Source organism: Photinus pyralis, unplaced genomic scaffold, assembly GCF_008802855.1.
Source record: "Photinus pyralis isolate 1611_PpyrPB1 unplaced genomic scaffold, Ppyr1.3 Ppyr1.4_LG3a, whole genome shotgun sequence".
Lineage (NCBI taxonomy): Eukaryota > Metazoa > Arthropoda > Insecta > Coleoptera > Lampyridae > Photinus > Photinus pyralis.
The window spans coordinates 10,486,569-10,512,737 of record NW_022170509.1 but is presented as its reverse complement, the minus strand read 5'-3'; the positions used below and the strand labels follow the sequence as shown (position 1 = coordinate 10,512,737).

The 26,169-nt window shown below is 37.4% G+C and overlaps 1 protein-coding gene across 2 annotated transcripts in view; it reads left to right on the top strand.

Annotated features, from left to right (window-relative positions):
- LOC116165932 (chondroitin sulfate proteoglycan 4) overlaps positions 1–26,169 on the top strand; it is a 60,305-nt gene that overhangs the window by 12,894 nt on the left and 21,242 nt on the right. Inside the window, exons 6-12 of one of the 2 annotated variants that reach the window (XR_004144216.1) lie at positions 2,004–3,269; positions 7,967–8,215; positions 8,261–8,942; positions 8,991–9,146; positions 9,193–9,605; positions 19,721–21,233; positions 22,062–22,183. Coding sequence is in view for 1 of the 2 variants with exons in the window: in XM_031480702.1 (XP_031336562.1) it covers positions 2,004–3,269; positions 7,967–8,215; positions 8,261–8,942; positions 8,991–9,146; positions 9,193–9,605; positions 19,721–21,233; positions 21,280–21,641 (4,641 nt within the window). In the remaining variant the exon portion in view is untranslated. Of the gene's footprint in view, positions 1–2,003; positions 3,270–7,966; positions 8,216–8,260; positions 8,943–8,990; positions 9,147–9,192; positions 9,606–19,720; positions 21,234–21,279; positions 21,857–22,061; positions 22,184–26,169 lie in introns of those variants that run through there. The other variant, XM_031480702.1, reaches the window with a different exon arrangement.

Here is a 26,169-nt window from a genome sequence, read left to right as displayed (position 1 = left end):
TAGCCACTTGGAATAAAACCAAATTTAACGCCAGTTTCAAAATTTCGTTTTGCGCATGTGCAGTGCCAACTTTCTTATTTATGGAGGGATTTAAATGAAATTTGATACATAGCCACTTGAAATAAAAGAAAATTTAACACCAGTCTCAAAATTTGGTTTTGCGCAAGCGCAATGCCAATTTTCTTATTTATGCAGGGATTTAAATGAAATTTGATACATAGCCACTTGGAATAAAAGCAAATGTAGCGCCATTTTCCAAATTTGGTTTTGTGTAGGATGTGCCAACTTTCTTATTTATGGAAGAAATGTTTAAAAAAATGCGCTTTACCTGCACAAGGGTTGTGCACAATTTGTACTTGTTTCCTTAATTCTCTTATCTGCTCATATTCTCCGTTGCTTCTTTGCATTTAATTTTTTATACCTTCTATTCTTTCCTCCCTCCATTTACATTCTTCCTTTTCTTTCCACTCCCCTTTCCAAATCTCGTCTTCGACTTTTCTACATTGAGCTCTATTCGTTTCCTTTTCCAATACTTTTCCATTCTTCCTATCTGTTCTACCTCTGTTGCCATAATCACCGCATCGTCCGCGTATGATAGAGATCATATTTTTCTTCTTTCCAATTCTATCCCTCTACCTTGGCCCTGTCTTAATACTTTTTCAATGTCTCTTACGTAGAGGTTAAATTAGGTTGGGCTGTCTTAGTCCTTTACATGTCTAAAACACTTCAGACTCCTATTCTATTCTTACCCTCAATCTTGTCTCTCCATCTATGTAGGTTCTTGATTTTGTGCGCCTTTGCGTTGGTCAGTTATGTCGACTTGATTTATCATAAAAACAGAAGAGACTATGTCAGTTTTGTTTTTTTATGCCACTGCCAATGTTGACGCGTTTCCCCCCACTCTTACTTTTGCTTCTTTCCTCTTGTCACTCTCTAGACTCGACCCAAAAACTGCCCGAACCTCCAAAAAAGAGTATCTTTTATAATTCTTGTTACAAAGAACATATGAATGCCCGGTTTTCTGTGTCAGTAAGTATTCCTAAACCTCAAGCAACTGTGCAGATGAAAAAAAAAATATTGCGCATGTGCATTCCAATTTTTGTATTTGCGTAATTCAATTTTTGTATTTGTTAAGATATTTAAATGAAATTTTATGTGTAGGTACCTCGAGTAAAAGTAAAACTAATGCCGAATCCAAAAATTAGTTTCGCGCATGCGAAAACCGATTTTTTTATTTGTCAAGGTATTTAAATGAAATTTTGTATGTAGGCAGCTTGAGTAAAAGTAAAACTAATGCAGACTCAAAAAAATTGTTTCGCGCATGCGCAAACCTATTATTTTTATTTGTTAAGATATTTAAATAAAATTTTGCATGCAGGCAGCTCGACTAAAAGTAAAACTAATGGCGAATCAACAAATTTGATTCGCGCATGCGCAAACCGATTTTTTTAACAGATATTTGCATGAAATTTTGTATGTAGGAAGCTGGAGTAAAAGTAAAAATAATGCCGAATCAAAAAATTGGTTTCGTGCATGCGCAAACCGTTTTTTTAAATTTTTTTATTTAAATGATATTTAAATAAAATTTTGTATATAGGCACCTCGAGTACTAATACAGAATCAAAAATTTTTTTATTTGTTAGGTTATTCAAATGAAACGTATGTAGGCACTTCGAATAAAAGTAAAACTAATGCCTATTTAAAAAATGTCTACCACAATGACTTGAAGCTTCTAGGCAGTTTATTTAATATTTTAAGGAAAGGGTGGGGATTGCGGTTTCATTCCCCTATATGCTGTTCCTGGTCTAATGACTAACAGTACACAACAGTATCACCAGTCACCCTGCTAAGGATGGCTGTGTTGCCAAGTTGCACATATGACAACCACTATTTATTTTGCAATTTTTTTTTTATCTTTTGCATAAAAATTGTTGCAACTTATTGAACTGCTTACTTAAAACTTGATGCATACAAAGAATTACTAAAACTTCTTTCCTTTACAGTTCCGTACCACATTAAATAGTTCACTGATTTACACATTTCGAATCACGTTTAAGAACTGCGAACTTATCAGCTCCGCCTCGAACCGCTTACAAATGAATGACGTAGGACAAAGTCCCATCACACAAGCTCATCTAAATTTCAGAACGGAACCTATCGCATCCTCGACTGCCGCGATATTGTTCGTAATAACCGACACCCCGAAGTATGGTAGTCTGTTTCTGTCCGATTCGAAATATCAGATGGGGTTGGGGGATACTTTTAGTCAAGAGGATATCTTAGCCAACAATATAAATTATCATTTCTTTCGAAAACCTTACTCTTTCATTAATGATAGTTTCGACTATGCCGTCATGATACGTGGATGTAAGAATAAGACTGGAAATATTAGCATTGAATACCGTCCATCTGAGGATACGTTGTTGAAGGCTAATGTTATTCTTCAAACATTGAAGGTTGAAGAGGGTGGAAGCGCTGTAATTGACTCGTTACATTTGAACATTGTTAGTAAATTAGTGAGCGAGTTACAATACAATGTTACCGAGCCCCCTCGTCATGGATACCTTAAGGTGAACTATGGTGATTTGATACGTAACAAAACAAGCTACTTTACAACGACAGAGCTTTTAGCAAAAGCCGTAGTTTATGTGCACGACGACTCGGAAACAAAAAACGACACCTTTCGGTTTTTCGCATATTCGACATCGGATATGGAAGATTTCCAATTTAGCGAAGAATTTATCATTGAAGTTGCTCTCAAGAACGATAACAGTCCCTATCGAATCGTAGATAAAGTTTTTGAAGTTGTGGTTAACGGGCAGAAATTGTTAACCGCGAGTGATCTCAAATATGCAGATCCCGATAGTGATACGCCTCCTTCAACTCTCGTATACACCTATAGAGATTTGCCCAACGGCAAATTGTATAATTTGCGCAATCTATCCGCCGAGATTACGGAATTTTCGCAAAAAGATTTAGACGACGGCATATTACTTTTCAAACATAACGGTCCGAAGTACGGCAAAGGAAAGTTGTGGATAACTGATGGTCAATTTTATGTTGACGGTATCTTACAGATTCAAGCGTCTGCCCCTTTTATTAGAATAGGAAATGGCAAAAAGTTGCTTACACAACATGGACATTGGGCTATCATATCTAGTCAACATCTTTTTGTCGAAACAAACTTATATACGACTGATGACGAAGTAAACTACGAGATTATTACGAAGCCTTTATATGGGAAAATCATTACTGCGCCTGATTTACTGGTAGGTATCATTTTCATGTTTATACATGTAAAAGGTAAGTACTTTCTTGCATCGCTTCAATTGCTTGGCTAGACACTACAAGGTTCTATAGGTACACAAATTTTCCCATGTTAAATGCAATACAATATCGTAGTTCACTTACGGTGTGTGTATTCTACTAATTCTACCCTAGAGTCTTTTGCTACTTGTATGTTAAGAACCGAAGGTCACATTAGATTCAATATACAGCATCTTGGTTAGGGTCGAGGTTAGGGCTCAGTTGTTATAGAGGAGGCCGGCATCCTGGCGGGACTTGTTCTTGAATAAAGACACCACTTGAATATACTAACCCTATTTAAACCACCCCGACGATACATAATACACACCTTCGACGTCCCGTTCATCCGCAATCCGCGTTTGAAGTTTTTACAAATAAATTCGCCAAAAGGCACTGTGAATGTGCTGAATCAATTAGGCTCAAATTTTGGCATTGCGTATTATATCTCTAAAGCTATGCCCAGTTTGAATTTCATGCAATTCGGTTCCTAACTAAGGGAGATGTCAAAAGGGCCTTCCTTATTTTTTGGCATACATTACTCCGACCTACAAATTTGGTTAAGAATCCATCTGCAAAATTTCATCATAATTGGCCGATCCATTCCAGCCAGTGAAGGTCCGATTATCACAAAGACCGTTCTCTTTGTGAGACTGATTCACGTAGAGGTCCCAATTGTCGGGATTCTCGTAAAAGTCCTTCCCATAGCGGGTCGAATTTACATGCATCCACTCGAAAAAGCGACGTTCCTGTTACTAGGTCAGTGGAGCTCGGCCACCTTGTGGGTCGATTTTGCGTGTACCAAACGTTTGCACGGTGTATTTTGTAACACGATGCGGATATCGTTATCGGTAGACGCTCGTATGACCTTGGAATGTAACTTGGCAAGGGAAAAGCCCCCATTTTCCTCTACACGCCGCATTTGAACCACTGTGGTCTGATATTTTGTCAAGTGACTGGCCAAAGGAAGAGAAAGATCTACTATCGGAAAAATACGACTTGCCAGAGAATTGCAAAGTGCTGGGCTATTTCACGCCTACGCACTTCAACCTTTGGATCTACTGAGGGGCTATTCCCATCCAGGTCTTGCGATCTCTGTTCGGAGACAGCTTCACACCTGCACTGGGATGTGTGCCACTGTTTCTTCCTCTTCGAAGCAGAGACCACATGTGTTATCCTCAGCTCCTCCGATTTTGTTGAGATGATATCTCAAGGGGGCACTATCCAGTGACCAGCCCTATGTATGACCATGGGTTTTGTGTGGCATTCCATAAGCAGCTTGGTGGTCAGCCTTGAGAACTGCCTTACTGTTCTAGCAGATGTAAATGCATGCAGCAAGTAGCCCTTTGGACGCAATGGCCCCTGCGCACCTGGTTATAGCTATAACCTAGGCTTGAAACGCTGTAGGAATACCTATGCCTAATCCCGCCTGTTCTTCGATTAGGGACCAGCTGTGTATAAGGCTTCTTTCTCAAATTCTGAACTGTCGTTACAGACTTCCTTGTCTCGGATCACCACTTTAAAGGGCTTGTCATGGCGATATTCGAGAGTCATGTAGCCTAACATCCTGTATACGTGCAAATAATTGGTGTACAACTCCTAAGTGATTTCCTCTTTTATGTGTTCCTCCCTCCTCAATTCGGAGCAATCTGATTATTTCACTCGCTGCTTCTTTCTTGACCACTATTCTATTCATAAGGGAAGCATAACCAGGCAGCACTTTTTTTTTTCTCCCAGTTCCCCAACGTAGCTGGTATCACCAATTGTATTCTTCCGCTCGGGGGGGGGGGGGCTGCCTTACTGTTCTCTTCTCCTGGCCTCTATTTCTCTCGTCCTTATGATCTGCGTGATGAATTTTCTTCCAGCTGCTCTCGCTACCGATCATGGTGTCTAAAACACTGTCTTCCTCTATTGGATCCCCTACCTCCAATCTCAGTGCCCATCTCTGGCACTCCAGTACCGCATGTCCTGGTGAGTCTTCCTCCGCAGTCTTCACATGTGTCGTCTTGACGCTTTTTGATCCTATGAAGGTATTGTGCGTTTACACCATGTCCGGTCAGGAACTGTGTTAGGTGGAAATGTACTTCCCCATGTTTCCTCTTATGCCATTTTTGGACGTCTGGGATTAGGGAAGTCTGTCCGGCCCTGGAGCTTTTTTCCTTGGCATCATATTCGCTGCCTCCATGATTTCGTTTTGGTCGACTTTTTTGGGGTCTGTAGATCCTCCATTGTCATCCGCCATTCCGATTTTGTTCTTAGTGGAAAAAGTGTCTGGAGCTGTTCCTGGGCTTCCGAGTCTGATCCAATCACTTGCTTTCTCGCACCAAACTTCCCTACTGCTATTTTATACCCCATGCCTCTCTCTCTAACTGATTGCAGCAGAGCTCTCGCCAGCATTCTTCCTTTCTTTTTTGTATTGCAATCTTCAATTTCCTGCTACTGGTCCTCAGTTCTTCCGCTTCTCTGTCATTTTCGTGTGACGCCCTTCTTCCGGTCCTGGTGCATATCCTTAGATCTTAGATCCGCTATCTCCGCGTTCCACCAGTATGTTCTGCGTTTGTTCGACCCATAGGATGTTTTTGGCATCGATAGATTTGCCAGTTTTCGACCAGGCAGCACTTAGGCACATAAAAAATCCATTGTGTTGGGCTTAGCCGTGTGCAGTGGCGTGGAAGCCGGACTGTGGCACTGACAGTCCTTGGTTTGAATCGGGGTTTGGGCATGGGTATTTGTAATTGTATAGTGGGTTGAGTTGGAAACCTCGCCCAATAAATAAAAAATAAAATAAATAAATTGTACCTACCCCCTTTCTTTTGCAACTAGATTCAGAGCACGTTTTTCTCAATAAAAGACAGGCTTCTGTTTCACCTTCCCCGGTTCCAGATAATTGTCGCCAAGGAGCTGTTGCCTGTCACAGTGACAGACCACATGCACCGAGCATGTTTCATCTGCCTCGCCTCACAACGTTGTGCAGGTGATAGTCTGGTTAATCTGCCTTCTATTCAGCTTTAGAAGCTTAGAAGACCGATTTGCGAAGGGGTCCTGTTAAAAAGGCCTTGAACTGTCTGAGTCCGACTGCTTGTTGCCACTGAGCCTGGCAATTTACTAGTCTTTAATCCTGGATCGTCCGCCCTTTGGTTGTCTACAATCCACTGGCACCCACATCAAACTTACCCTTGTTAGTCACCTAACCTATCAATTGGAATCTGACTGACGAATTGATTCTCTTTTATCGTATACTTTAAGTAACAGCCCCCAGAGTCTGACCCTTAAAGTGAGCAGAGGTGGCATCCCTGGGACTCCCACTTCCCCAAGTGTTGTGTTAATAAGGTATCCCTTATAACCTTTAACGAGTCATGATCAAGTCCGATTTCTCTAAACTCTACTCCCGTATTGGCAGATGGCAGTTCGACCTTTTACCAGATAATCCTGGTATCGGAAGTTGACTGGAGGTCGTCACTGTATGCTTCAGGAGTCAAACGTACGGGTAATGCATATAGCATTTGTATCATTCATATTGATGAAATTTCTTTTATCACGTTTCCTAGGTCAGATTAAAATCCATTCTTCCATACCTAACTTTTTCAGGTTAACATAGTTAGATAGTAACCTTTTGTGTCGAAAAATAGCTCATGTTGGATGAGCTTTTGTGTTTCCGTCGATTATACCTTCATTAGTTCTACTCCATACTAAACTTTATGGGTAAAAGCCATGGAATGTAGCAGTTACCCGCCAGTTGTGTATAGCCAGAAGGAGAGGTGGGGAGTTAGTCCCCATTCCTTCCCATAGGGGTTTGACAGCTCATTAAGGCCGTGGTAGCCTTGTTGACCACTATGGCGATGTGAGGTGCAGTTTGCTAACGACCACGCTCTCCTTTGGTCATGTACTCGGCGCCAGCTGTTTCACCTTGACTCGGATTTCGTTCGCCTTACTGTTATGTGCCAATTTCAAAGTTTCGTTAGGAGTACTGAGATTTACTTCCCGAAAGGTCATGTAACGAACTGTTAATGTGTACAAAGGAAAATAATTCGTGGCATAAATAGTCGTATAAATAAGAAACTGCGCATGCGCATATGTGATGGTTACTGTGTGCGATGTGTTTGCCTTTGCTAATGACATTTCTAGTTTTCGATGTTTTTCTAGAACTACTAGAATCATCTATAGTTAACATTTCAATGAAATATCTTCATAAATAAGGAAGTGGGCACTGCGCAGAAAGCGCATAGACTGCGCATGCGCATATCTAATGTTTGCAATATGAGATGTTTGCCTTCAACAGAAATATTGATTAAAATTTCAAAAAGATATTTCGACAAATAAGACATCCTGCGCATGCACACATTAATCACAATGTGTGATATGTTTGTTTTTACTTGAAGCACCTGACCCAAGAAAAGTCTTGACCATTAATGTGCGCATGCGAAGTCTTTCTTATTTATAATTATATTTAGTTTAAATGTTAACCGCAGATGCTTCTGGTATAGGTAAACATATCACATATAGTAAAAATCAGATGTACGCATGCGCAATGGCAACTTTCTTATTTAACCAAAAATGGTTCTAGCAAAAGCAAGCATATCAGATATTGTGCGTGATGCGCATACGCAGATTGTGCAGAAATTAACATTCATTTGTAACCGTATCAAAATTTAATTCTTTTCAGGAGGTCTCACATTTTACACAAACGATGATCAACATCGGACACGTTTTCTACGCTCACGAAAATGGTAGCAACGCCGTCTCGGTAGATCAAGTCAGTTTGAGGGTGAGATGTAAGGATGCGGTGAACGTCACGCAGCTAAATGTCTGGATGCTGCCGGCAAGCTATTGGGATCCGTTAATACTAAAAAATTCTCGGCTATTGACAGTTGAAGAATCGACTAGCGCCGTTATTGACAGTACAATTTTGGAGGTACTCTCAAATAGTTGATTGAACAAAATTTTAATTCTATTGCAGGTGTCACAATCGAGTGATGTACCGGCAGGGGCGATTATGTACACAATTACCGAATATCCCCACAATGGTTATCTCAGTATTGTACCAGTGGCAGACAGTGAAAGTAACGAGCCTTTAATTGTGACAGTCTTCACTCAGGCTCTAATCAACGAGAATCGGCTTGTATATGTTCAGTCGCGATCCAATCAAACTACAGATACAATCGGGTTTAACGTTACCAACAGCATGGTGTGGCTAAGCGGTGTCAACTTGGATATACAAATAATTCCTGAACATTTGTATTTGGGTAGTAATGTGGTGAATGTCAACGAAGGTGGCAAAGTTGTCTTAACCGGAAATCATATTTATGTACAAACAGAGTATTTTAAATCAAAAGTTACCGATTACGTAGTAGTCAAACCGCCATTACATGGGGTGCTGGAAAATCGAGACCGGAATCACAATCTTGGAAATTTTAGCCACGAAGAACTAATTATCGGCACTGTACAGTATGTACACGATAATTCTGAAAATTTGCACGACCAATTCACTGTTCTTGGTATAACTGATAATAAAAAGAGCATGCCGTTAGTAGTGGACATCAACGTTACTTCAGTTAATGATCAAATACCAATGATCGTAAATAACACTGGACTGACAATGTGGGAGGGCGGACTTTCAGTCATCACCAATGAAATGCTGTGTAATTTTCCTCATGCTTGAGATTGTAACGTTGACAAGTTTGTTGCAGCTGCCGTTGATCTTGACACTCCAGCAGACTCGATAGTGTTTCAAATCTTGGGCTGTTGGTGGGGGAACGTCTCAATAGTATCCGAGCCAGATTCATCACTTCGTTTTTTTACCCAAGAACTCATTAATCAAGAGGTCATCGTATTTAGACACCAAAGTGAGTTATTACGCAATGTACTTCTCATGCAAATTTTTATTTGCAGATGGAAGCGCCGCAAAATTTACATTTAATATTAGCGATGGTTTACATATCGAAGGCAGTTATACATTTGTAATTAGAACAAAACCCGTTCAACTGAAATTAGTCGAAAAATCCGTTCTGCACGTTTTTCCTCTACAAAAGAAACTAATCACCTCCAAGAATTTGCTGGCAACAGTATCAGATAGAGATCGAAGCATATATTTTCGAATTATTCAGTTTCCGCGTTTGGGTCGCCTAATCGCGCGCTCTAGTAAAAAGGACAACGTATTTCAACTGACAAATGGATTTACGCAGTCCGATATAAATGATGGAAAAATTTTTTATGAGCACACTCATCCTTTCGAAGATCTGTATGCCGATGATTCCTTCACTTTTGATATAGAATCTCATCTTGCTGCTCCCTTAACCAATCAGGTAAGATTCTTGATAATTGTAAACTGAGGGTACTTTGATACATTGGCCCATTTATGTTGCATGTTAGCTGTGTTTGCTGTACAGAAGTTATATTCTTCACGTTCTTTGCTCTTTTGCTAGATAGGTCTTTACGACCTATCACCATCGTGTTGTTAGCAAACGCCGTTTTTGTATTGTTTTATCGTTTGTCATTTTTTTTTTGCTTGTAGTTACACTGAGAAAAAACTTTGATAATGGCAAGTGAAAATTTATTATTGCTAAGTAAAAAATTCACTTAAATAGGCGCCAAGTAAGCTGTTTACTAATAGCAGCAGAAAATTAGTTCATAAAACTATTCACTTGCCAGTAAAATAATTAGTTTATAACAAGAACAGAATTACCAGCAGCAACTTAGTTTATTAGTAGTTAGTGAATTAGTTAACTAACTACGGAAACTTTTTGTATAGTGCGTAATAAATAGTTCACTTGTCGTTAATAAATCTTTCATTAACAAAAAAAACAAAAGTTTCTTATTGCAAGTATTTTTTTTCACTTACTTTAAGTACGGTATTTACGTTCCACAGTAAAGTTAATATACTTACTGCAGTTGCATCATTATGCTGCTGTTGGCACTTATTTGTTTACTTTACCAAATTTTTTTGTATATTATATACCTATCATAAAGCGTATAGGTACGATACATTTTGATATCCAATAAAATTTGACCCATTATAACTTTATATTTTTTGGATGGTACAAAATAAATCAATTTTAAGTAATAAAAAACTAAAACATTTATTTTATACCAGAAAATAACACATGATACCTATGACAAAAAACGTTATGTAGTTATACAAAGGTATTTCATTGTAAATACACCTATAGCTAAATTTATAATAATCGTATACTAAGAAATGCTATCCTTAATTTCTAATGCAATTATAAATTGCAATCCTAAAAAATGGTAATGAACTGTCCACCCTGAACAACTGAAATAATAAGATGTTCCAACAATTCAATGTCAGTGGGTAGGATACACCTTCTAATATCAGTGGAAGTAACTTCAAAAGCATAAAAATGTTCATTAAAGGTTACAGTTTGCAATTCTCTGTAAACAAACAAAATTTGTTGCGACAGATTTTCAATAATGTGAGTAACGATTCCAAACAACGGTTGATCTTCATTTCTAATTAAAATTATACTTTCTTCGCGAAACATAACGTTGTTAATAGTAACATGCTTTAGTAAGCTAACATTGTCAATAAAATTTTCAAACTGATTACAAAAAATTTCATTATAGTTCGGAAAAATTTCATTTATATTAAGTAGAGTATGCCTAATATTTACTTCACGTACATCACGAAAACCTCTTTGGTCTAAAAACCTCGAACACAACTTCAATTGATGTTTAATAGCAATCGACTGAGTGATGTTCACTCTCGATGATACAACATTTGCATACTGCTTTGACTCTCTATGTTTCGATTCAAAACGCAAGGTAGACATTTGCTGCAATGGACCTACCGTTCTAATAATTAAAGGGTAATGAAGTAAATTATGATGTTTTGGTTTTAAATTTAAGTGAAACAGATCTTGATAAAGTCTATGATGTTCAGACACTAAATTTTTCAATAAATTACATGTTTCCTCCAATGTATCAAAATGAAATTTTTGAGAGAGTACTATGGCAAGTATCCTTCTCAATAGAATGTACAATCTCCAATGATTATTATTCTTAGGGACTAATGAACCATATAAGAGGCCAAAGTATAAAACAAATGACTTCATCTCGGCACAACTCATTTTAATTTTCTTTTTTCTCAGAGTTTCTAAAGATATCAAAGGCGGTTTATTAATATTCTGTTTCCCAAAATTAAAATACTTTAGCTTAGAATTTATGGTATCAATTGAGATCAATTTTTCAACTAAAACGAAGTTGTGTAAAATTTCGACAAGATCAAATACTGCAACGCCTTCAAAAATGTCATGTGATATATCAACTGCAAAATTCTCACACACATGAAAGGATGAAATGTTATTCCAAATATATCGTTCCTTGATACCAGTAAGTGAAATATTATTTATTGCAATATCATTCTCATATTGTTCCTTGTTTCTTAATAGATGTACGCATTCTTCCAATTCCGTTTCACTTTCTTGTCATGATAACTTACAAAATACAATAAAAGTTTGCACGAAATGATTCTGTAAAACCTAGCATTGTATTTAGTCCCAAGTTGTCACCCAAAAACAAACACATACAAAAGTGTATTCTACTTATTTCATTTGGACCAGTAGTGACACTGACACCGTTTAATTCCAAATCGTTGCACAACTCAATAAATTTTGAAAATAATATCTCTGATCCAAAATCCTTTAAATCCGCACTGTGGAAAAGTAAACATAAAAAAATATTTTCCAATTGCGAACGATATTTAGGCGGTATAACCGGAACAGAACAGTACACAGCTGAAATTTTATGAATACCTGAGTGGGAACCTAAAGGATTCCCACTTTCATACTCATCAAAGTAAATAAATAATGGAAATATAAAATCAGATTCTTTTAAAGATGTATTATTTAGCTTATTTTTCCAAAATTTGGTTTGAATGATATTGCTCAAGTGTGGCTTTTTTTGTAAATCTTGTATATAAGCTACAGTCTCCTTTAATATAAAAGGTAACTCAAAAAATTTTTGTAAAACTTTGTCAATCGGAATAAACTGACTATTATAAATACGAGGCGTAGGTATATCATTTTTCATACTATCAAGTCGATCACCCACAATGCATGGCACAGGAGGTATGTAGCAATCTATTTTTTGAAGATACTGAAGGCATAGATAATCCGACTCAAAGCCGGAAAATATATTTTCTAATTGTGTGAATTGATAAAAGATATTTTCAGTTTTCTGGATATCAGCATTAGTACCGCCTAAAACTTGTAAAACATTCTTTTTTAAAATACTCAATGGCTCTTTTAACAAATTTGTAATATCGTCCACAACGATTCGTACATCCTTTCGTGAAAATGTTGTATCCGCATACATTTTTGCTATAAAACTAACCTTTTTTGAATTAATGAAGCTTTGAAAATGATCATCTTCATCATTATGATTCAAAGTATCTCGTGATGTAAGGTCTTCATTCAGTGTTGGCATACTACACTTTGAGTAAACAGTTTCTTCTTGAACAACTGAGTTATCCAATACATTAATTTCAGGCAAAGAAATACATTTCGTTAGTTCAGGTTGGCCATGTTCATTAGTAGTGTATGTGTGATTGCTGAGATGTTTTCGATAGGATTTGAGTGAACTAAAAGTTCTAAAACACTTCGATTCTGCACATTTAAAAATACTATTTTCATTACAACTATGAAGAATTTTTAAGTGAGTAATTAATGCCTTGGAGTTGCAGTATCTCTTAAAACATTTAAAACAGGTAAACATTATTGCGTAAACAGTTTTTTCTTTCTAAATAGTTAATATATAAAATCAAACATATTACAACTTTCCTAGATGAAAGTTTACATCTGCAATAACACATGCAACACTACTGCTTTTACTAGTAGCAGGCATTTTGAACACTAGTTCTTGTATAAATTGCCAAACATGTTTAGATTCCACGGGATATTCCAAATTCAAAGAGTGAAATACCTTAAACAGTAACTCGAAACACCTAATACTGGATTCGCACTTATAGGAGTGTTCGTTAATAATCAAATAAACCGTTTCGTTACCAATAGGACCAACAGCTGCACCAAATGGTTGAAACGGTATGTCGAGTTCCTCCAATTTCAGTTTTCTTTTTTCAGTTAATTCATTTAATTCGGATAAATTCTGAAACAATAAGTAGTGATAAAATAATAATAATAATAATCGTAATAATAATAGTATAACAATAGTAATGTACCGATGATCAACTACTCAAAGGGCGAACTCAACTCAAACTGAAAGTTTAGATGATCATTTTGAAATGACTTCTAGATATTTTCGAGATGAAGATTATTATTGCAATGCAAGCACATTAACTACAGGTATGTACAAACATTATACAGTAAAACTTACCGATGTATACACACAAAAGCTTTCTTGCACCTCTGCTCTCGACGGTCGCCAATTTTGAGATTTATTGTTCTTGTGCTTCTTAACAGTCAGTGGAGAAAATAAAAGGGGCAAACCCAACAATGCCTGCAATGATGTATCTGCAAAATATTTTCGTAAATAATTAGGTATAGTCTCAAGGGCACAGTACTCTTACCTCTATCTACTTGTTCAATGTTTATCTTCCTCTCCTCTATCTCTAATACAATTGCTTTGGCTACGTTGGGCCATTGACTATAAATAATGTCAATTTTTTGGGGGTATAGTTCATTAAAATCAGACTCAAGCTACAATTAAATAAATTCATAAATAGATCCATAAATAAATATATAGGTGTTACTCACTAATTCTAAACCGTAAGCAGACGAGAGAGCTGGAAAATCCTTAAATATTTTTTCAATTGTTGCGTTCTTGTAAAGTTTGGTCCTAGCTTGGAATGTCGATTCCCAGTATTCTAACACTTTTGGGTATGGTTCAACTGCTGCCTTCAAGAATGCTAGGTGCTGGTTGATTGTGGCATTTTCTTCTTCAAGATTCTCCTTTTCTTCGGTTTGTCGACCTTGAGTAGTGCTTTCAGCTAATCGCAATGCCGCCCTCAAATTAACAAACCGGGACCACAACTTCCCCCTCGCAGGCTGTTGCCGCAAACCTTTTTTGGAAGATGTGTAGGGAATGTAATAAGATTCGACCGCCTCGCCAGGGAAAATTCCCACAATTTCCGAAGCCACTCTCATAAAAGTAGCTGCTTTAATACTAAAAATAATAGAAATATAATTCATCATACGCAAATATATTCAAAATATAGGTACTTACTCTGTAGTTATGGCGTTTCGGTTCCTTAGGGAGATTAGCTCATTAACTATAATCTTGGAGAGTTTCTGTCTATGGTCGTTGTTTAATTTCCCTTTATGGGCCAAGACAATTTGTCCCTCTGCGGATCTTTTTAATAAAGCTTCCAAGCCCTGACAAATAAAATAAACAAATAATTGTGATGTCTAAGTATATAAAGTATATTCTTAAAATTTACATAAATATAAAAAAGATGTGCCTTGATTAGCTCTACAAAAAAGCCTTATACACTTTTTGCGCCAGATTCAAAATAATGGGACCAGTACAGTTGCTGGAAGATCAAGTACGTAAGTAACGTACACGTACCTACGCAGTTTCATCCATTGTTTGCACATTAAAAAGCACTAGTACTAAATTCATAAAATAACAACTCCAAAATTATATACTTATCTAGTAGATATCAATAATTATGGCAGATTGGAAGGTGTCAACAATAATCGATGATAATTACCCAGTACTATCGGTTGTAGTCGAAAGTTATTGATTATTATCGAAAGTTAGCGTCTTTATTCATTATTGTCAAAAAATATAGATTAGGTATTATTGATCGATATCGAAAGTTATCGATTGTTATGAATTATTATCGATAGTTACGGAACAATTTATTGATCATTATCGATAATTATGGATAAATCTGTTATCGATTATTATCGATAATTGTAGAATCTGTTATCGATTATTATCGATAATTATCGAAACTGTTATCGAAAATTATTGATAATTATCGAAAATGTTATCGAAGATTATCGAAAGTTATCGATAATTATCGACTCCCGATTAATCGATAATTATCGGACTTAACAGACTTATCGATAAATCGATAATAATTTCATTTATCGTCCAGCACTAGTACCAAGGTACTGAGGGGGCGTGTCTGAGGGCGCTATACATTTACATAGTACATTCAGATGCAAAAGCGAATTGGAACATGCTATTTACATACCATAAATCCGGGCTCTATGCGTCTTAAAAAAAGATGAATTTGTATAAAACTATAGTGACAAAAATGTAAAGAAAGGAACTAGGGAACGAAATTATCGTGAAGCGCACGTAAATCACAAACGAAGCGTAAACTGTCAAAACTGACAAACAGTGAAGTTATAGTGACGAATGTACCGCCATCGATTTGGAGAATGCTATTGGCCATTTTGAATTATTCGAAATTTAATTCGCATATTTTCCGGGGACATTCTGAGCTTGGTGGCACTGTACTATATTGTTTTTTTAGTGCAACGGTAGCAGTTTATTGCACAAAAAATTTAAACGGTGACGGTTCCTGACGATTACGATGATTAACCTTAAACGCAGTTGAAATTAAACAATGCAAACAGCAATATTAGATTGAGTATCAAACTATCGTTTAAAAATGTGTAACTGATGTGAGGTGAACTTACATTTGGAAAAATGCTGTCTTCCGCCTTATCCATTTTCGCTTTCTTATGTGTATTGTCGCAGAAAATCTCCGACAATATTAACGAATTGTTCGAAGAATTTGATATTATGGATTTAATTTCCTCGTCAGGTTCTATTACGATTGATGATGATTGCGACGTACTGGCTATTGGTTCCAAATAACTCTGGTGTGGATCATAAAATTTATCCATGCACTAAAACCAAAATTTAAATGCCTATTTACGGGGATAAATTTAAAATAGGTAACCTCTACCGGTGCCGCAACTGTCTCAGCACCAGAATTATTTACTTCAAAAGTCCAGGACTGTTTACAAAGGTTATTTAAGTATTCTGCGTATTTTTTTTAAAAAGCAACCGTGGTCCAATTTTTTTGAAGAGAATAGTAATAGTATCATTGTCCAGCAGCCCAAAGCTATTATCATCAATACCTTCGTCTACAAGTATATAAGAGTAATGAATAATGATATTCTAATGTTTCATAAAGGTGAAAACAACATAAATCAAATAAGGTGCACAAATACATACCTGTATAAATACAGATTTATATTCGGTCAATCCCCACTGCTCTAATAGATCGTAATAATTATAGGTCATTATGCACTAGAACAACGCTAGAACTTAATAACGGCGAAATCGCAACTCGCAACGCAACCCAACGAAAAATAACTACACATTACAATAACAAGACACACACTGACACGCCACGCCCGGGATATAATGCAGATTTTGCATTTTCATCATTTAATTTCACATGCGTAATAGTTACATATGCAAAAATTCATTACCCCCTAGTAAACGTTTACTAAGCTTCAGTATTGAGTTTATGCTAAATATAAAAATGATGATTTGCTGCAGATATAAATTATTATGAACACTACATGAATACCCATTACTACGCAAAGTGTTCACTATATCTATAGTATTGTATAATGTATAAAAAATAATAATCCTTAGTATGTAAGAATCTTCCCCTTAAAATATCATTGTATAAACATATTTTCATTTACAGTTATAGCATAGGCTACTAACGACCAGTAGAAACTTTATTAACAGCAAGTAAAAACTTCTAGCAACTTAGTTTATTTAGACCATTTTTCTCAGTGTAGGATTGTGTAAGTGTCGGAATATTGTAAAAGGCGAAAAAACCGAAAAGAAATTTGATTTGGCTCAAAAAAGCACCAAGAAATTGATGGTTTCTTTTTTAGTAAATCTTTGCTTTTCTTAAGATGGGACTCCACCAAACTAGGCTAGCCCGGCGACATCTCGGGCCTTGCAGCCGGCACAACATGCCGCAGATTTTAAATTCGACTCCACCAAACTGGGCAGATGTGTCTGCTTGCAGAGAGTTTTTGTTCTTCATCCGAGATTGTTTGACGAAATTTTTTTGTTAAGGTATATGGTATATCTTCGTTGTGAAAAACAAAATACAGACTCAAATTGAAGAAAAAAGCAAACAAAATACAGATATACCACGTACACAACGTACCGTTTGACAAATACGCAAAATTGACGAAAACGCACGTAGCCCAGTTTGGTGGAGTCCCACCTTTAGAGGGACCTACCATAGAAAATTCAATTAAAAGGCGTTGTGCATTGTGTTTCCTTTTATTAGAGAGACCATAAATAAGAGAGTTGGATGCGCAGTGCGATTTTTCGACGCATGGCATTGTGTGTGCTTTTATTAATGGACCTACAATAGAAATTTCGATTACATTGCCCCATAAATAAGAAAGTTTCGTTTTGCGCATGCACAGTGCAATTTTTGTGCGTGCATTTCCTTCGCTTTTATTAGAGGGACCTACCTCAGAAAATTCGATTAAATTGTTCTATAGATAAAAAAAGTTACATATTGCGCATGTGCAGTATGATTTTTTGTGCATAAATTGTGTTTGCATTTATTAGAGAGACCTACCATCGAAATGAAGATCAAATTTGCTCCATAAATAAATTGCGTTTTGCGCGTGCGCAGTACGATTTTTGGCGCATACATTTATATGCAGTCTATTTTAAAACGTGGCCGATGGACATAGGAAACCAACGTAAAAAACCGCATCGGCGTTTCCGATGCCACCTCTCATACGCGTGTTCGCCTCGCCACACAGTACCGAAGGCGTTTACTCGCGCATTTACTGAAATCGCCGTGTATTCTAGACTGCGAGCGATCGATATAGCAATCCAACGTAAAAAACCGCACCCTCAGCCATTTACAGGCAATATTTGGAGAAGGGAACTGGTTATTATTTGATCCGAGTGCAGATGCCCCATTGCTCGGCTTCGCCTCGCACATTAAGCACCCAACCGAAGGCACGGCTACACCTGGAAGCGCACCTTTCGGGGTGAACAGGTAACCAGAAGTGCAGTACCTGTGTGAATTCCGTCCGACCATCCGTCTAAGGGTTTGAGATCTCAATACCAGGATTATTTAGAAGGCTGTTTTTTTTTTAATTCACAGATTGCAATGTGTAGAGTGGGCCACATTAAAACAAAGTCAATTAACTTTCCGTTTCTACGCAAGCGCGTCTCAACTTTGTTATTTACTAAGATATTTTAACATCCTATATATAGATGCACACTGTATCCAAGGTAAGAATGTCTATCATGGAGACCATGGAAGCTATGAAGATGGTCCAATTAGGGAAAAGTTGCGCAATTTTGTTATCATACTGTAAAGAAAATCAGAAAATTCCGATTACTTTTTTCATGTGAGTGCCGATCCTAAACGTTTCTGAGAAGGAATGTAGCATCGGGGAGGGAGGTCTGGAGAGGGGGGCTCCCAAGTATACGCAAACTCTATAAAATACCATAAAGATGGGGGGTGTAATTGGGAAAGAGTCAGTGTGTCTTACTTTGCTGGAAGAACATTTCTGATTTTATCACGACAGTGATGGTTTTAGGGAAAAGGGTCAACTAATTAATTCGTTTTCATGTGAGTGTCACTCCTTCTACACGACTTAATCCATTTGGGCGATATGGGGCTCGTTTGAAAGGGCTTGGTCCAAGGATTCCGTGCATATCGATATTTTTTGGTTTTGCGCATGCGCAGTCTCAAAAATTTAGTTTAACGTATGTGCACTAAACTTTTTTATTTATGAAAATATTTAAATGAAACTTTATATGCAAATACTATGAATATAAGTAAAATTCAATTTCAAAATATTGTTTTGCGCATGCGCAATGCCAATTTTCTTATTTATAAAAACACTTAAATGAATATTGACACATAGACATTTAGAATAAAATCTGTTTCCAATTTGGTTTTTTGCGCATGCGCAATGCCAATTTTCTTATTTACGAATCTAAATGAAATTTAATACCTATATACGCACTTAATAAACTTCATAAAAATAAAACTAAGAACCGTTTCAGAATTTGATTTTGCGCCTGCGCAATGCCAACTCTAATTTATGAAAGCATTTAAATAATCATATGTAAGCATTTTTTTAAATTATTTGTATACGCTCCACAATTTTTGAATAAACCGTATAGACTTCGACGATAGGCGGCTCATTTGAAAGAGAATGGGGTAAGGATCTCGTGCCTACCGGTATTTTTTCCTGGTCCTAGCATTGATATTATTAGGAGGAAAATACGCCTCGTCATTTGACTTTCTAACTTGTTTCCGTATTCCATACCCCTCAGACAGGTTTGGTCCTTTTCATGTGAGTGCCAAACGTAAACGTTTTTGGGGAGGCTCTGGGAGGTATGGGTAAAATGGCCCAAAGTCTTGAGGACGATCAAAAATTAATTTCACTAACGAGTGTATTTGTTATAGAAATTTAAAATCGATATATCAGTATCTTCGGGCGGCTTAGATGCATACATAAACATTCCCAAGGTGAGAGTAGATGAAGGTGGCATAACGAACATCAAGCTCAACTTGTCGGGAGTAGTCTCATTTCTGGAAAACCACTCCGGATTAAAGTCGCCTATAATTCACGCGTCCACCGTGACCAATTCGATCCACGGCCAGGTTTTTTTGCAACCCGAATCTAATCTAACTACTTTTACCCAAAACCAGTTGGAAAATGGACAAGTGTACTACCAGCATGATCATTCAGATACCTTAGAAGATAATGTGTTTTTGTCATTATATCTACTGCCTGGATATATTACTTTGTGCAACATTACGATTCCGATTCAAATCGACCCGATAAACGATCAACCTTTCAAGCTTGTTACACCGGCGCCCCACTTCGTCGTCGTTCAAGGCGAAAATCACACGATTACCAATATGGAGTTGTGTACTGAAGATCCCGATACTGCACCTGTGGATATACTTTACGATATTATTACTGCACCTTCGGAAGGTCGATTGATTTTGTTGCCCGAGGGTATACCAATTAGCCACTTTTCTCAAGATGATATCGACATGGGTCGTTTAGTGTATATTCACGATGGGGTTTTGCTGGCGGACGTTTTCCATTTGAGAGTTTGGGACGGAAAATTTCGCCACGATTACACAGTTTTCAATATTCAAGTGACGCCGATTTTGTTCAATGTATCCGTAGGAGTTCCACTGTACATCCAGCAAGGTTCGAATGTTGTACTGCTATCTCGGAAACAGTTTGCTATTGAGACGAATGCAGATGTACTTAAGATACAATATGTAATACAGGATGGACCGAGACATGGTGTTGTGTATGTAAAAGATGCTCCGGCTACATCCTTTAAGCAGGCGCATTTGGATAACGGCGAAGTTATGTACATGCAAACTGACATGACTACTGCAAATGATAGTATTAGAATATATGTGACCATAAACGTCGTCAACACGACGATAGGTGACTTAGTCGACGTGACCTTGAAAGTTCAACCATTGATGCAAATACGAAACGTCACAATTATTGCCGGCACAAGCAATCGAATAGGTGTCAACGTTTTAGATGCGACGCCCCTCGCGAAACTGACTAATAGTAATCCCTCGTACAGCATAGTCGAGTTTCCCAAGTACGGTCAGGTGCGGAAAATAATTCGTAGCTCCGGACAGACAAGAAATGTACTTGATTCGTTGATAAGCAGTTTTACACACGAAGAAGTTCAAAGTGGCCTTATTTACTTAATAACAAGAGACTTAGACGTTGTTTGGGACGGTCTTAGCGACGAATTACATTTCATTCTCGCGGCAACCATATTTCAGCCGGCAATGGGAAAGTTAAAAATTACGATCAAGGCAAATTCACAATTGGATGTGTATACGACGTTATCCAGTCCGAGTGATCCTGCCGGACGTGACGGCGCGACGCACGTTGCTAGCCCCAACATGACTAGAGACTATTTTTTAATTGGTAAGTATAAAATTAATTAGTCGTTATTTAACACTTGTAATTGTAGTTAGTATGGTGGTTGGTGTAATTGTTTTGGGGGTCACAGTAATCGTAATAATAAAATGTCGTGCTCTTGAACCTGATATCACCAAAGATACACAGTCCCTTCAACCCATTCCGTTACCACGCCCTCCCGATACCCTTATGACGTCGCCATCTCCCATTAAGCAACATTTACACGACGAATTTAACTCTTCTCTTCCTTCCACTCTTCCACAATGCAAGGTCACTCCGTTAAGCGACACACACACTCGTTATCCCTACGGTATTGAAGAACATTTGGATGATTGGAGTAGCTGTGATGCGTCTGATCCTTCGTGCCAACTTAGAAATAATATAATGTTGCGTAGAAATCAGTATTGGGTTTAAGTTATTTCCATTGTCGTTATCTCTAACCTTTCATTACGCCTTGCAATGGAAAGGTCGAAGATATTTAATGTTTGTTGTGTGATTTAGGGTTAGCTAATTCAGTATATACTTTTTGTATTTATTGGTTCATTATAGTTGCATGTTTTACAATTTAATACGTTTTGTACTTAATCTTTTATTGGGAATTAAATCACGGATGTGGAATTGTTTATAAATTTAGTTTTCTTTGTGTATACATTTATGTGTCTTAACCCTGAATGGTGGTGGCATACGATTTCTATAATTAAAAAATTCAGTTCAAAATTTAACAGGCTGTAGACAAACAAAAATCTAATATGGGGGAACTTTCACATTGGGTACTAAGCACCAGTTATTTATTTTATTTTTTTTTATTTTATTCATTTTATATTTTGGATTTAGATTGGAAATGTGTTTACTCTCTTCACCATTTGAACCATGGACCAAAGTTACATTGTTGACAGTTGGAGTGACTCACCCTCCCAGATCTTAGATGACTGCAGTACCCTAACAGATTTTAGAAGGTAAGTTGTTACCCTCTATACAAGGATACAAGGTAAGATCTTGTTCAGTTGACGAGATTATCATATTTGATTCTTATGCTCCTGAGATATAAACAACTTTTTGAACCACCCTGTATAATAAATACATTTAAAGTTCATCATGAAATACTTGTTGACATTGAAATATACAGGGTGGCCCAACGAAAACGAAGCAGACTGAATACCTATGAATATAAGAAATAGTTTTTGAAACATAACGCACAAACATGTCGGTTTTGGTTGGAAGGGTGATATCATTTACTTCAAAATTTACACTCCTGCTGTCAGTCTCCTAAGCTGGTTTGCCACCCCTTCATTAATTGTAAATTGAACGGTGGGTCGAGTGGCACATTACTGGAAAGGGCTTTTAATTTCCTATACGCTTATGGTTTACTTTTCAAATTCGAGCGACTATTTTGGAAGATATTTGTGATTTGACACCCTGTATCCTACAAACAAAGCTCAAATTTGAAAAATAAACCATATAGGCGTGTAGGAAATTAAGAGCCCTTTCCAATGACGTGTCACTCGACCCAACGTTCAATTTAAAATTATCGAATGGGTTGTAAACCCTGCTTAGGGGATTGACAGCAGGGTTGTAAATTTTGAAGTTAAAGATGCCCCCCTACCAACCAAAATCGAAATATTTTTGCGTTTATTTTAAAAACTATTCCTTTACAAGTTATTCAGTCTATTTCGTTTTCGTTGCGCCACCCTGTATAAATATCAATGTGCTTTTCTCCATCTAATCAAGCTGCAGTATTGTTTAATAAATAATAATGAATTTCGTTCTTTTGCGTACAGCAAACACAATGTGGGATGTAAAATATAGATAAATATTATTGTGTAAACTATGCCATGCGGATGTTTTATTTGACTTCAGCACTTATAATAACAATGGGTCACCCTCTATGTGTGAATTTCAATTTGATGATTTTTCGCCGTAGTGAACACATGCGTTTAATTTATTCAAAGAAGCAGTTGGAAATGGTTTTAAATAGCAGAGGAAGACGCGAATCGTTGCTTTTTTGGTGGTGGAGATTTTTAGTGTATCGCAGTCAGCGTAGTTTGTTGCAAGACGTTCAGTCTTGGTGATAATAAAGGTGAAAGTCAGTTGATTTTATCTAATACGTCGTTCAAAGTAGTGTAGTACGTTTACGAAAAAGTTGTCGTTCGTGCGTTTATCGATTATGTGAAGCCTTTCTCAGTAATTCAAACGAACCCAGTGTCATCTATATCGACATTCAAGTGCAATTAAAATAAAAAAGTGAAGATCCAGCAGCAACAGCAATTGGTTGTCGGTGTCTGTGTTTGTGCGTTTTGTTTTTTGAAAATTGCATTTACGACCGGATATTTTGGATTAACACGTTAAGGTAGGTAATTAACTTTTCTTTAATTAATTGTTTCAATCGATCGCTTGTGGCGTGGACTTTGTTTGTAAGCACTGTGTGCTTTCTTTTTTTCAACTTATTGATTGATTTTGTCTAATACAAGTCAGTAAATGTATCTTGTGTGTAACCGAGCCCAAATTACGACCTAGAGAGAGTTCATGCTAAATTTTCCTAATGGTACTCATGCCCGGTGTTTAAATAAAAATGTGTTAATTAATCAAATTAAAGTCTTTTCGAGATTTTTCGTAGTAGCAGACACTGAACGTGTCCTGAAAAAATTATAATCATTTCGTATAAAAGATTTTGGTTGTAGCTGTGTTTAATTTAGCTAACTGGACAGGTGCTTATGGGTGGTTCAGTGACTGTTTGCCAATGCACATAGCATTTTTATTTGGCGCCCAACGTGGGGCATTAGGTAAGCGGAAAGTTAGGTCGATATTTAAATTTAAGTTAGAGAGAGTTTATCTTAGGGCAACATTTTTTTTGGTATCCAGACGTTTATTCAAGAAAAGCGAAATCGTATTGATGAATTTAGTGGCGCAAAAGTTGTAAAGGTCCATTCATACAGGATTAATTACCTACAGGGGTAGGTAGTGATAATTTAATCGAAAGTTAATTTAATAAAGAACGTCTAAAAAAAAAGAAATTTCAACAAAAATTAAGAAGAGATAGATTCGAAGGCCGAAAGTGGAATAGTAATACCGACGGAAGTCCTGGTTCTGTGGACGGACCTGAACAAACAGGGGAGGTGTCTAAAATGTCAGTTCACCCGGGTCGGCGAATTAAATTATATACGAGAGGTTATATGAAGGGAGTACAAAATTTCCGTAACGAGGCACTACGAGGAGCACGTTTCACAAAAGGTTATACTGATAAGGGATGACATCAACTCTTATGAAGAAATGCCGAATTTTAAAAAGATTTAACACCGCCGATGAAGAAAAGAACGCTAGCTACGATTCTATAATTCGATAGTAACGTTACCAAGACAACGAAATGGAGATCCGTATCGAGGAAATAGACTAAGGTACGCACTTAATAGTTATCTCCGGTCATTGCGATAAGAGCGTTATCCTGCATAGGGTAATTAGTTTCACGATAAGCACGTGTTATGGCAGATGATTTCTCGCCATAGTGAACACAGATATTTAATTTATTCCAAGGCGCACATGGAAGTGGAATGGAAATAATTGTTTTAAATAGCAGAGAAAGACGTGAATAGTTGCTTTTTTGGTGGTGGAGGGTTTTGGTGTATCCCAGTCGGCGGTAGTTGAGCGTAGTTTATGCATGACGTTCAATCTTGGTGATAATAATGGTGTTATAGAAGAAAGGCAGTGGTACTTGTATCTAATACGTCTTTCAAAGTGACTGTTTAAGTCAACGTAAGCAGAAGCGCGTAGTACCCGTTAAATGGATTAACTAGAATTACCTACGTGACAATCTCTCATTACCAGAGTGCCGCGTGTTTTCGTTTCTACCGATGCGACGGAATTTTGAATCAACGCGGATATGATGGGAGCAGTCGGTTTGGACTTTCAGTGGTTGAAAGATGCTTAAGTTGATTGGAACAGATTCGAATGTTTAATGGGCGTAATTTTGGTGGGTATTGGGTCGTTCAGAAATAGCCGGGGGGCATTGGACACGAGGCCGCGATAGTGCTCGCGTCGCACGATTAAAAATATATACAATTGGCGAGAAATTAGTAAGTAGGTACACGCGAGAACGAGATCGCGCTGAAACGACGATAGAGGATTTCGCTCGCGGGAAGCCGCGTGAAACCACGATAGAATATACATCGTGAAACTGGAAATGAGTCATGAATTAATGGCAGCTGAAATTTGAAATCGCGCGGATTTGCACTTTTTGGCCCTGAAACTAGGGAAGTGGACTAAAAATAAACTGCACAACGTAATTCAACCTCTGTCGCTATTTGTTCGCAGATAACAGTTTTAACATTTAGTTTAGCGACGAATTGCGTAATTTTGTGCAATTGCGTGGGATGTCAAAGGTCGAGCCGCATTCCTTTGCAAGATTTTTTTCTCATCAACCTTTTGGAGATCATACCAGCAGCGTTGATAATTTTTTCAGGTATGCCTACAGCAAATGTCCACTTTCCTTGAACGTATAATAGCTAGCCGTCGGCATAAATTTGGTTTACCAGTTTTGAAAAATCTAATTTAAATAGTCAATTTGAATTTGGTTATGTTGGTAAGTTACGTTAAGGACATAAAGCAAATTTTAAAGCGAACGGTATACCAAGATTTAACTTTTGTGAATAGACTTTGTGGCCCCTTAGGAATCACAATTCCATTTGGAAGAAATGTAGTATAAAAATTAGAGAAGGGATAATCTGCCTTCAAAAAAAGCCTAGAAGCCGAGCTCTTTTTTTATTGCAGACATCTTGAGAACCGGTCACATTAGGTTCAATATATACCGCCGCCGGCATCTTGGTTAGCGAGGCCCGCATCACTAGCCAGTTTTGACTCCACCATCAGTAAGATCTTGTCGGGGGCTACCACATTCCCTTTGTCCGTATCCATTTCCGACGTCTCTTTCATCCGCAATTTACGTTTGAAG